This window comes from Biomphalaria glabrata, chromosome 7 (assembly GCF_947242115.1).
Source record: "Biomphalaria glabrata chromosome 7, xgBioGlab47.1, whole genome shotgun sequence".
NCBI lineage: Eukaryota > Metazoa > Mollusca > Gastropoda > Planorbidae > Biomphalaria > Biomphalaria glabrata.
Window position 1 is genome coordinate 3,200,050 of NC_074717.1, and position 13,891 is coordinate 3,213,940.

The 13,891-nt window shown below is 37.4% G+C and overlaps 2 protein-coding genes across 3 annotated transcripts in view; both read right to left on the reverse strand.

Annotated features, from left to right (window-relative positions):
* The window catches only part of LOC106067795 (uncharacterized), a 262,134-nt gene that overhangs the window by 146,260 nt on the left and 101,983 nt on the right, over positions 1–13,891 (reverse strand). The window lies entirely within an intron of this gene.
* LOC129927316 (sialidase-like) lies at positions 2,200–5,318 on the reverse strand. Its single transcript, XM_056035785.1, has 2 exons — positions 5,222–5,318; positions 2,200–2,765 (listed from the first exon to the last, which is right to left on the reverse strand). The coding sequence occupies exons 1-2, from the start codon at positions 5,316–5,318 to the stop codon at positions 2,200–2,202; spliced, it is 663 nt and encodes a 220-aa protein (XP_055891760.1).

The window sequence follows — 13,891 nt, forward strand, 5'->3', positions numbered from 1 at the left end:
TAAATGTGGTCATGGCGCCTCATGCGCTCCCAGACTCCACGGGCTTTTTGGGACTTGTCCCAGCACTCAAACCACTTTTCCATTGCTGTTTTTTTGTATTATAGCCAGGGCGTGATGAAAGCTTACAGCCTGATCAGTGGGTGGAATTTGCCCTCCCTGGTGGGCCAAAGAGTCTGCGATTGTGTTGCCAGTCACACCTATGTGACTCGGTACCCACTGCATTATTACAGGGGTGCCATAGCGTTGTTTGATGTTATGTGAAGCCATGATGACAGTGTTGATATTGGGGGGCCATGGTCCGGGGCTTTGCAGAGCCTGTAGTACAGATTTTGAGTCAGTGACCACAACAATCTGTGTTGCCCTCAAATGTCCCTCGCCGAGTTGAGAGTCAATGACTTTTAAGGCTTCACAGACTGCCATGGTCTCCGCATCAAAACTGCAAACACTACCACATGGTCCAAAGATTTTGACTGTGTAAGAGCCAAGAAAGTCGATGTAGGCTCCATAGCCTGCTCTTCCAGAATCTATTGATGCCGACCCATCAGTGTATGCAAAAAATAGCACTGGGCTTGAAGGTATATTTTGTAGTGTAAGATCTCCATGTCAAGCCTCGATATAATATATCGAGGTCTATGCTTTAAATATTTCCTACTACTATTAATCTTTTTACAAAATGTTTCTTTCTACAGCATTGGTCCTTGAAGGTATTTATTAAATTAGCTTAAATTAAATTATTATTCATTAAATTAGTTTAATATATTGAGATAAATCTGCCAAACTATTACATATTTTAAATTTAAATTTTACATTTAAAGGAAATGAATTCTCAAAGACATTTTTTTTAAAAGTTTAATGGACGATAGCTTATTATGGAGTTATTAATGTATTAATTAATGAATATTAATTTTATCTATCAACACAAATCAGAAGTATACCTCTATTAAAAATATAGTACATTTATTTATAAAAAATATAAGATCTTTTTAATGTAAGATCATTTTAATGTAAGGTGACAGCGCTAGACAGATCTTAAGAGTGGAACCCCCCAGAGAACAAGACGTAGAGGAAGACCAAAAAGAACATGGCGTCACAGTGTACTAGATGACGCCGAGAGGACCGGATTGGTCACACTAGTAGAAAAGATACTAACAACATCTTTTACACGTGAACAATTTGAAACCAACAAGCGACGAATAAAACCGTAGATTTGAATAGTTACAAAACGCGGCAGCCTTCGATATTGTAGACGAATAAAACCGTAGATTTGAATAGTTACAAAACACAGCAGCCTTCGATATTGTAGACGAATAAAACAGTAGATTTGAATAGTTTAGTTAAAAAACACGGCAGCCTTCGATATTGTAGACGAATAAAACCGTAGATTTGAATAGTTACAAAACACGGCAGCCTTCGATATTGTAGACGAATAAAACCGTAGATTTGAATAGTTTAGTTACAAAACACGGCAGCCTTCGATATTGTAGACGAATAAAACCGTAGATTTGAATAGTTACAAAACACGGCAGCCTTCGATATTGTAGCTTTGACTTGAAATTCAGACTCCAGAAAATTGAAAAAAACAAAGGTTTTGAAAAGGCTGTACGGATGTCTTCTATTAGAGAAACGTTTCAATCGTATAGATCTTATTAGATTACAGACGTTACTTCAAAAAAGTAGAGAATAACTCATTTTATACATCAATTTAGTCAAGCGTGTTAATCAGCGACTTAAACTCTGCTAAGTCGTTGGTTTACTAGGCTGATTCAGGCAACCCATTCCATTCTGTAACGGCAGAAAAGAATGAAGTTTATGAGAACTTTTACGATATTGTTCCAGCTTATGGAACAAGAAATGTGCCTCGTCCTCTATCTCTATAGTTCACCCCATTTCAGCCAGGTTTTTAAAAAAGTTTTTAATTTTTACTTATCCCCACATACACACTGACTTTAAAAGTGAGATAATCCATTTTGATCACTTTATTTGATTCTTGTTATCTTCCCCTAGCGGATAGAAAAAAACGTGATAGAATAGTGAAAGAGTTATCCGACATTCTTTACATCTGAAGGGAGTTAAAAAGTGCCAAACAGTTGCGCATGCCAAGTAAGCGTTTCTGATGACTTCACCTCTCCTACAATAATTGTTTTGATTTTTTTTTTAAAGTTACATAGTTTATTGTTATATTATTATTTAACCCGTGGTCTAAATGTGAATAAACAAAGTGAGACTTAATGAGTAGTTGTGTTGTATATGTGGTGTGCTGTGGTGTGATTGCTGTGGTGTGCTGTGGTGTGCTTGCTGTGGTGTGCTGGGGTGTGCTTGCTGTGGTGTGCTTACTGTGGTGTGCTGTGGTGTGCTTGCTGTGGTGTGCTGTGGTGTGCTGTTTTGTGGTGTGCTGTGGTGTGCTGTGGTGGGCTGTGGTGTGCTTGGTGTGGTGTGCTTGCTGTGGTGTGCTTGCTGTGGTGTGCTTGCTGTGGTGTGCTTGCTGTGGTGTGCTTGCTGTGGTGTGCTGTGGTGTGCTGTGGTGTGCTTGCTGTGGTGTGCTGTGTTGTGGTGTGCTGTAGTAAGTTGTGGTGTGCTTGCTGTGGTGTGCTGTGGTGTGCTGTGGTGGGCTGTGGTGTGCTTGCTGTGGTGTGCTTGCTGTGGTGTGCTTGCTGTGGTGTGCTTGCTGTGGTGTGCTGTGGTGGGCTGTGGTGTGCTTGCTGTGGTGTGCTTGCTGTGGTGTGCTTGCTGTGGTGTGCTTGCTGTGGTGTGCTGTGGTGTGCTTGCTGTGGTGTGTTGTGGTGTGCTTACAAAATATATACTACCCGCACGCCTTGACCAAATCTTGCTTCTGGAAAAAAGATGATAAGGGCGAGAGACTGAGGTCGACGTGTTGCCTGTTGCCAGGGGCGAAGCTAAGAATTTTCATTCGTAATGGAGCCTAGGGAACTTAACTTCTTTGGGGGCTCCGGCATTTTCCGTAATATTTAATATAAAAAAAACACTCATTTGGGGGCCCCTCAAGTCGGGGCCCGGGGGAATTTTCAAACTCTCCTCCACCACTCTAGCTACGCCACTGCGTGTTGCGCGAATCCACCTCACTTTAATCAAAATTTTCAAACACAATAAAACATCAAATTACATAGGCTTCAGTAATATAGGTACGTTAATATGTGTATCTGAAATTCATTTAATAATTAGTCAACGGTAATACTGTTATACAGGTAGATGTGCAATATAAATTAGATCAATATTGTGTACTTTTTTTTTTTTGTGATTGAGAGGTAAACCAGCGCTTGGCTTCCGAACCGGAGGTCCCGGGTTCGAATCCTGGTGTAGACTGGAATTTTCAATTTCGGGGTCCTTGGGCGCCTCTGAGTCCACCCAGCTCTAATGGGTACCTGACATAAGTTTGGGAAAAGTAAAGGCGGTTGGCCGTTGTGCTGGCCACATGACACCCTCGTTAACCGTAGACCACAGAAACAGATGACTTTTACATCACCTGCCCTATAGATCACAACATCTGAAAGGGGAACTTGTTTTACCGTAGATTAAGGGAAGTCATTCAAATTGAATCTACTATGTTGTGCACCCTCTCCGAGAAAGAATCCTGTTTAAGCGAATGTATATAGAGACTTCCACAAGACATTCTGTGTGGCAACGGATAGCGCGAGGCTCAGTCTGGGTAGGGATAAGCCTAATGTCAAAATTAAGTTTTTGTATTAGAAAATACATTCGTTTTTGCAATACCGTTTTTTTATAAAAGGAAAGCTGACAATGCCGTTTTTTTTTTTGAGTCGCGCATATGATATAGGATTGACTATTGACATTTAAGTCTATTTTTCAGAAGATTTTAATAATTTAAGATTTCCAGGACTTTTTCGTATATTTTGCAATTTCAACAGATTTCCAAGAGGTTCTGGAAAACTAGGAGGTTGTGAAAACCCTGCAATTATATATAAGTTATAATGTTTTAATCTTATAATTTACATCTAGAATTGTGGCGGGGCCTATGGAAGTGCGGCGCCCACTGCGGTCGCATAGGTGGCAGTGACCTAATTCCGCCACTGTGTATAGAATCTTATCTTATAAAATACAGACGTTACTTGAAATAAAAAGATGAAGGTAGATGAAGTGGTAGAGGATTCTTAGGGAAGAAAAGATAACCCAGACTGTATCATGATGTACATATTTAATTACTCTCACGCGTGAGCTAGAAAAAAAAAGAAGACATTTCTATTATTATAGCTTTTCTATAGCACTACTTGTATGCTTATAGCATGCTCGGAGCGCTTTGGTCCAATCTCATTTGTGGACCAGTGGGGGCTAGGGTGTATCTAGGAGTTGGTTTTCCGTGCTGCCTTTAGGCACTCACGTAAACTCTGCCCGAGTCGGGTGTCGAACCTCGAGCCCCTTTCTAGGTAGCCAAGACAAGGCAAGTTCAAGCGCACTTAGCCTCTCGACCACGCTTCCCACCAAATCATCAATATAATCAGTTCTCTATAATTGGTAGAAGCGGATGTAGTCAATACTGAGACCTCTTGAGGATAACATTAAAGTATTGTTAACTCTGATTCACAATGCACTGATGGGAACTTTTGTTGTAACACACTACCAGGACAAAGCAAGGACTACACACTTGCTGGGTGGCATGTGCTGAATCTTTGTGTGATTTGAATAAGCCAGTTACTAGAGCAACTATTATAGCTGCATTTATTTATAGAAAGCAATCCAAACATGTGTGTGTTTGTGTGCGAATTGTTGTACATGTATATGCTGTTCTTTCAGATCTGAAGATTAATGCACCTGAGCCAGACTTAGGCTTATGTAAACTAGGCAGCTGGAGTCAAAGCAATTTTTTTAAAGAAAAGAAAAAGAGAAACTTTTGCCCAATGTTCCGTTTGGAGTACACTAGGTTTTAAATCAATTGCTATCTCTCTTTTTTTTCAATGTTTATTTAAAATGTTTCTATTTCCTTGGGGGCCACCAAACTCACTTCGCCTAGGCCCTCTAGCCCAAACCTGCCGCAGGACGACGTAGATAGCAGCGGCCAGAGTTCAAGCCCAGGACTGACTAGACCAACAAACGACAGCCCAGAGCACAGACCAACAGGGCCATTCAGCAATACTGGTGTAAATTAAATTCTAAAATCTCTTACATACAAGTGTTTCATTCTACTATAAAGAAATTAACTTTTCGATAAATAATGATTAATAACCTACAAAAAGTGAATACACAATACTTTGCATTTGGTCAACCTGAGATTTAAAGACTCGAATATTGTCAGTGCTGGGTGCTGACAGTGCCAGATATGTTTTACTGTAAAGCACTGAATACATGTTTTATGAAGTCGTCATTGGCATTTTTTTTTCTGTAATAAGCGAATGTTCCGGCTTATCCAAGTATATGTCAAAGATACTAGAGTTCGATGGACTAAGGAATGTATCGTTTTGGATTGCTGGTGGGCCTTTTATGCAAAGCTTAAAAAAATCCTTCTTTAAAAAAAAAAGAAGAAAGCTTCTCTAAAGGTGAAGAACTCCGTTCTTAAAACTATATCTACCAATAATGTACAAGTTATTTCATTTATTCGATATCTAACAAGATAATTAATTACCTATAATTAATTAACTAATTTAGTATTTTCTTTATTGATTCATGTTTTTGCTAGGTACAATAAATAATTGTTTAAAGTATCAACTTGATCAGAGAATGTGTGAGGGAGAAATAGCAATTATTTAAGGGGACTAAACCCAACAAATTTAGCCATATATCTAAATACTGAAGTATTGGTTTCCCTTGTTGTTTTAAAACAAAATAATTAATTACCAGTAATCAATTGTCTAATTTGTTAATTTTTTAAAATGGATTCATCATTTGTCTAATTCGTTACTTTTTTTTTATTGATTCATGTCTTGTCTATGTCAATGAATAATTGTGCTAAGATTTAGCTTGATTCGAGAATGGGTATGGGAGAAACATCGTGTAAATACTATTTACCAGACAGACCAGAGTGTTTTGAAAAAAGCATTTTAAAAAAGGAGAACAACCTGGATTCGAACTAGTGGTTCACACCTCCTCGGTCCGACGTGCTAACCACTCTGCTAGTGAGGTACTTATGACTAGAGAAGATTGTATAGTAATTTATTGTTTGTTTCAATTTAGAGCGGCGACCTATAAAGGGGACTAATTCATCTTTACCACCACATTAGTCAAGTACAATTTCATTCCCTTGTTCGAGATACCAAACAAAATAATTGATTACCAATAGCTAATAAATTAATTGGTTAATTTTGTTATTGATTCTTGTGTTGTCAAGTAAAAGAAATGATTGTGCAAAATTTCAGCTTGATCTGAGATTGGGTGGAGAAATACCAGAGTGAGTTGAAATAAGCTTTGTACAAAAATGCAACGCTAACAATGGACTAAAGATATATCTAGTTTGTTTTTGTTTGTATAATTCCCAAAACGCTCTACGTAATTAGGCCTCTAAGATGATTTCAAGAATCGATTACAAACCAAAAGTTGACACGTGACAAGAAAAGAGGTTCTTAAAAGACAGTCCGCTTCTGACACCACACAGATTCTTGTAACTTAATGCAGTTACATCACATCGACAAGATGTTAGTTCAAAGTGTTGTACCCTTGCTTGTCTTGACCATGCTTTCGGGTAAGTCTGATTTGTATTATATGCAATCTGCGCAAAACGTTGGAAATACTTAAAAGAAAAGGGAAACAGCTTTATCTCTAGAAGATTTCAATAATTTGAGGCAAAGTGTAGAATTCTATTGGAAGCCCCTTCCCGCGTGTATAGACTCCATAAGAATGAGTACTAATGTACATTAAGGTGACGCATGAGTGTAGCCGGGAGAGGGGGTGAGGTGCTACCTACTCCCCGAAACATGATGTGCAGGTTTTTTTAACTGTTGGTTTGCTTTAAGTGTCTTGCATTGGATCAGTCAGTCATCATGACTGTAGAAGTAAGCAAAGTAACAGTTTTTTAACAGTAGTATAATACTAGTGTTTACCTTTATATATTTACATAGTCAGTTCGACCGATGGGTGTTATTCTTCTGATTTCAAGCTGGTAGAAAGAAGCTTAGTGGAAGAGCTATTGGCGGAGAGAAATTTGGGGAAAGAGTATGCCTCTCTGGTTCTCAATGACAAAAGATATCTTGAGCTAAAACACGAGTTATACAAATTGGAAGAAACTTTAAAAGTGGATGCGTGGCACGGTGAGCAAGTATTTCTATGCTCAAATGATAATTTAGTTATTGTAGTAGTACTAGTAGTAGTAGTAGAGGTAGTGGCAGTAGTGGTAGTAATAGTGGTAATGGTAGTAGTTGTGGTAGTGGTAGTGGTAATGGTAGTAGTGTATATAATGGTTTAGGATAGTAGTGGTGGTAGTGGTAATGGTAGTAGTGATGGTAATGGTAGTAGTGTATATAGTGGTTATGGTAGTAGTGTATATAGTGGTTATGGTAGTAATGGTGGTAGTGGTAATGATAGTTGTGGTGGTAATGGTAGTAGTGGTGGTAGTGGTAATGGTAGTAGTGTATATAGTGGTTATGGTAGTAATGGTGGTAGTGGTAATGATAGTTGTGGTGGTAATGGTAGTAGTGGTGGTAGTGGTAATGGTAGTAGTGTATATAGTGGTTATGGTAGTAATGGTGGTAGTGGTAATGATAGTTGTGGTGGTAATGGTAGTAGTGGTGGTAGTGGTAATGGTAGCAGTGGTGGTAGTGGTAATGATAGTTGAGGTGGTAATGGTAGTAGTGGTGGTAGTGGTAATGGTAGCAGTGGTGGTAGTGGTAATGATAGTTGTTTATGGTAATGGTAGTAGTGGTGGTAGTGGTAATGGTAGCAGTGGTGGAAGAGATAGTATTTCTAGAAGTGGTAATGGTAGTGGTGGTAGTAGTGGTAGTGGTAGTAATGGTAGTAACTGTAGTGGTAGTAGTAATGGTAGTGGTGGTAGTGGTAGTGGTAGTGGTAGCAATGGTAGTGGTGGTGGTAGTGGTGGTGGAAGTGGTAATGGTAATGATAGTAGTGGTTGTAATGTTGATGGTTGTAGTGGTGAAAGTGAAAATATTTCTAGAAGTGGTAATGGTAGTAGTGGTAGGGGTGGTAGGAAGATCTTCACTGTAATCAAATCTAGTACTTATTACACATACTAGAAATGAGTACATGATACTTGGCCTTGCGCTATTTAGTCTGGGAATTTCGCGCTATTGTGTCGGCGCTAGTTTGTCCGCGATTTTTTGTCGGGTAAACAAAACCATAAAACCGAGCCCAAATAAAAAACAAACAGCTCTGTATTTATCCGAAGCTTGTCGACAAAAACAAAACAAAAACAAGCGCAAAAACAAAGAAATGTAAAGCTGAGTTTGAGAATTAAAAGCGACATGGAAATTGTTAGTGGCAAGAAATTGAACACTGTAAGTAGAAGCAACAGAGAACCCAGTAGGTAAAGACCGAGGTGGCAACAGTGAACCCTGTAGGAATGTGAAGGCCGAGGCAGCAACAGAGAACCCTGTAGGACAGAGTCAGATCCTGATGTGAAAAACGGATATTTCTGTTTATTCTGATCGTCTTACAGCTCTGTTTACACACAAAGAGGGACACCACTCCACATGACTTTAGATTCTTTAAAGTATCCTCAATCGATTGGGCTTGCATGGTCATATACACAGGACGAAAGAGGAACGAATCCCGATAATCAGCCATTAACGTAACATAAAGCTGGTCGCTCATTTCAGATATTCGAAAAGAATAGCACTGATCATCGATGTTGACTATTGGGAAGGCCAAAACTAGACAGCACCATGTAGAGACATATGGTAATAATACGGCTATGGACAGCGGATACGGATCATTCTAAGCTACGAAGCAAAGCGCGACAAACGGAAAGTGGCCGCATTCTATATGTAAAATATACCAAGGAAATAACGAGATGCCAAACAATTCAAAATATTAAAAAAAAAAGCATCAACTTAATCCTTCTGTCTGTCAAGTCCGCATATCCGCCGTTAGATGTAAAACCAAAACCAGCAGTTGACCTAAAACCCAGAAAGCAAAAAGATCGGGTCAAAAGACATTTTCCACTCGCTTCTCAGCATGTTTAGATCGAACCCTAAAAGACAGCAGAGAGATGACGCGGCTCTTTTTTTCTTTCTTTAACCCTTTAGATGCGTACGGTCGTTTAGCCTCTAATCTAATCACTAGAATTGTAATTCCATTTTGGATGCACACATTGTAAAAAAAAAAAAGCTCAGCACTTTAAGGGTTAAAGGAACCATTAAACACGGATGTAATTATAGAATTAAATTTTTTTTATCTTATTTTTTTTTTACAGCAAACGATCAGAGGAATCAAGTCTTTGGTATGTATTTACTTAACTCTTTCTCTCCTAACTCACGATGCCAACGCCGATTTGACTCTCATTAAACTAAATTGGCTTTTGGATTTAAAAACTTGAATTTGTGTTGTGTAAAAAAGAGCATGCATTCTCCTATAATTAAATACCAAAAATAACATTTTCTGATAACAAACAAAAAGGTTATTGAAGCTTAACCCTAACAGGACACAGTGAAATACAAAAGAAGAAAACGAATAATACTATCGGAATGAGAAAAATAATTACGGAGGGAAAGAGTTAACTCAGTCTGATATATCTTACTGTCAGAGTATTCTTGTTGGAAGTGCTAGACAATGTCACAGGTGCTCTTGTTGAAGATTGTTGAGATGTGCTAATTCGTCGGTGGTGCTAAAATGTTGTATGACTTTTCTTGAGATGTCAGATATTACAAGAAGTCAATATAACATGCCGGGGATTCTGTTAGATTTATATCTCTAGATCCAAATGTTATCTTAGAGATTCATTAAACGAAGATGCTTTTAATTCAAATACAGAACTTCAATTCAACAACTAAGAATCACTGCATGTATAGAATATACAAAACAGACTGTATCAAATATATTCAGTTTAATACTAGATCTAATAAAATACAAGACTTGTTACTTCGAGTTACAATTCAAAACTCTTTCCCTCCGTAATTATTTTTCTCATTCCGATAGTATTATTCGTTTTCTTCTTTTGTATTTCACTGTGTCACCCCCCTATTTAAAAAAGGAGAAAAATCTGACCCAGGAAACTACAGACCAGTATCACTTACCAGCATCACATGTAAAATCCTAGAACACATAATATGTAGCAACATCATAAACCACTTAGACAAACATAATGTCCTCACACCATACCAACATGGCTTTAGGAAATATAGATCATGTGAAACACAACTAATAGGACTAATTGATGATTTTTCAAAAGGTTTAGATAATAGTGAACAAATAGATGCTATCTTACTAGATTTTTCTAAGGCTTTTGACAAAGTTCACCACCATAGTTTGCTTAAAAAATTAAAATATTTCGGCATTAATGGTCCACTGCATCAGTGGATTAAAGACTTTCTGATAGGGAGAGAACAAACTGTAATAATAAATGGCTCTAAATCAACACCGATAACAGTAAACTCAGGTGTACCTCAAGGAACAGTCTTGGGTCCACTACTATTTTTAATTTACATAAATGATTTACCAAATTGCATTACTTCAGGAACAAAAGTCAGATTATTTGCAGACGATTGCATAATATATAGAACAATAAAAACAACACAAGACACAGATATTTTACAAAGAGAATTAGATGAATTACAGAAATGGGAATCAGATTGGAGCATGTCTTTCCACCCAGAAAAATGTCAGTTGTTAAGAGTAACAAAAAAACTAAAACAAATTAATTCCACTTATCTTATTCATGGCAAACCAGTAACACAGACTAAAAACGCAAAATACCTAGGTGTTATAATAAATGAAAAACTGTCATGGAATCCACATATTGATGAAACTACAAAAAAAATCAAACAAAGCATTAGGATTTATAAAAAGAAATTTCTATAAATCAAATAAGAACATAAAACTAAAATGTTATTTAACCTTGGTTAGGCCAATAATAGAATATGCATCCTCTGTTTGGGACCCCTCAACTCAAGAAAACATTAAGAAACTAGAACAGACACAAAATAGAGCAGTGCGATTCATAACAAACGAATATTCACATTTGACTAGAGTAACACCTTTAGTAAAATCACTAAATTTAGAAAGCCTTCAGGACAGAAGGCTCAAAAGTAAAGTAGCAATAATACATAAAACACTGAACCATAATCTTCAAATACAAAAACAAAATTTAATAAAATACTCTGAAAGACACAAAGATAAAGGCACATTCCTCGTCCCATATGCTAGGACAAATTTGTACAAATACTCCTTCTTTCCTAGTGCTATTAGAGCATGGAATGGGTTGCCTGAGCTAGCCAGGAAAACCAGTGACTTGGCAGAATTTAAGTCATTGGTTAATATGCATGACTAAATGCATGACGCGTAGGACGTAATCATCTTCTTTTTTGAAGTAACGTCTGTATTATATAAGATAAGATAAAACTAAAATACGTCTTATTGCTATGAAAATTTCTCTACAACTGCACAATTTATATCGCGCGTTTTCTAGCCTCTTCTTAAACGCTAATCTTTAACCTTCTTCCCTAGTGCTATTACAATGGGTTGCCTGAGTCAGCCAGGAAAACCAGTGACTTGGCAGAATTTAAGTTATTGGTTAATATGTAGACTGAATGCATGACGCGTAGGACGTAATCATCTTCTTTTTTGAAATAACGTCTGTATTATATAAGATAAGATCAAATTATTTCCTATAAGATGTCATGCTATTGATGGACTCGCGTCAGATTACGTGAAATTTGGACACTTGACACGTGCGGTACAGGCATAGATATGTTAAGTTATTTAAACTAGACTTCGGCTTATTTAAATTGATACGTGACACTTACATATATATGTGGCTGAGCGGTAAAATGCTTGGCTTGGGTCCGGGACTCGAATCCTGGTGAAGACTGGGATTCTGAATTTCAGGATTTTTAGAGGCTCTTGAGTCCACCCAACTCTAACGGATACCTGACTTAAGTAAAGGCAGTTGGTCGTTGTGGTGGCCACATGACACCCTGCTCTTTAACCGTTGGCCAAAGAAAAAGATGACCTTATTAGGCTTATTATCATCTGCCCTATAAACCGCAGGGTCTGAAAGGGGAACTCAATGGGGGTCTTTAGACATGTCGCTGAACATGCATGGCAGCATATTTTATTTTTTCTATTCCAGGAGGTAAATGTAAGAAATGGTTCAATCATATGTGCCTTGGAGGTAAGTTTGTTGGGTTTTTTTTGGTGCATTTGGTACATTTGGTGTTTTTTCAATTTCTTTGATTATGCACTTATCAAAAACTCTTTTTACTTCACTTTCTTCACCAATATATGTATGCGTATTATTCTGAATCGTTACACTGCAACCGTAGTCGTCAACACGGTTATGTTCGTGACTTAGTTACATTTGGCAGTCAGCATTGAAATACACACAAGGGGACAAGAGAACAACGCTGGCAGAAGAAAAACTCCAGAGAAAAAAAGCAAGGCCAAGGAAAATAGCTCCAGCTGTAATAACTTGCCCGGTGTGAAGCCGAACATTCCGGGCTCACATAGTAGGTCTCACCAGCCACATGAGGATGAGGAAGCACAAAACTCCGGTGCAAAGCCCTCAGCCCCCTGGATGACAAAAGTGGTCATCATCGAACCACGATGGACGCACTATATAAATATATATATATATATATATATTTCAAGAAGAAAGGAACCTTCAAATGTCTTGTGGGTGTCGTTAGTTATAAATTGTTTTGTTTTTATAACCTATAGGCCTATAGAATTTCTATTTGCATTTCTGTTCACAGGAAACGGAAAGAGGTCAATGGTAGACCTGAACGGATCCACATCAAACCAATCAGCTATAGGAGGTGAATATTTAGTTTAAAGGTCATGAGGTCAAATCCGGTTAGTTTGACTAGCTGTGTATTACGACTGAATACTAAAATACAAAAAAATAGAGTTCTGTTGAATGAAACCCAAAAAAAATAAAAAGAAATAATTATTAAAAATGTGTGTTTGTGAATAATTAATTTTAAAAAAGCCAAAAGTCAACACTTAGACTTCAAGCTGCTCGGATTGATATTTGTGAATTCCTCCAGACGCCAAAGCGTTGGTACAGTCAAGGGACATAAACAAGAAGAAAATAGAAAAAAAAAAACCTTGAATAAAAAAAACAAAGCATAAATTAAGCGTAGTTATATCAGTTTGGATCAGTCATGTAACTAAATTTTTTAATAGATCTAAACTAACAATAACAAATCTCTGCTATTACAAATATTTGTACCCACAGTTTTCTTCTAGATTTAAAAGGCTTATCATTGGAATATTATACATTGTAGTAGAACTATTCTGGATCTATACATTCTATTGGCCCAGAATTATTCATTGGATAATCGGGAGAATAAGAAGAAGAATGGGGCGGGATAAACGATATTCCCTTTTTCTTATCAGAGACTCATTAGTTATTAAGAGAAAAAACAATCACTCTACAGACTTAAACTATAAGTATGGATGTATGGTCGTTTTAAATGTATTTCAAATGTTTTTTCTTGTTACTACTGTTGTTGCCAATTTTAGACATTAAGTTTCTCTTTTATTTCAGGGGTTGAAAAACAAAGAAATCCAGCAAGTTCTAGTGGTCAAGCGAAGGTCATGTCCAAAGCGTCATTCGCAGTTATTGTTCTTTGTCTTCTTGTCCAACTATTCAAGCGCAGATAACTTTAGTATTGATAAAGTTACCCTATTCCATTGAAAATAGACTTTTTGTTTCATGAAAATAATTTTAGATTTTTTGTTTTTAGCGGTCCCGAAAAGGGAATAGCCGTAAGTCGATATTAGTTTTGTGAGGTCGGTCTGTCTGGGCCTAATATTT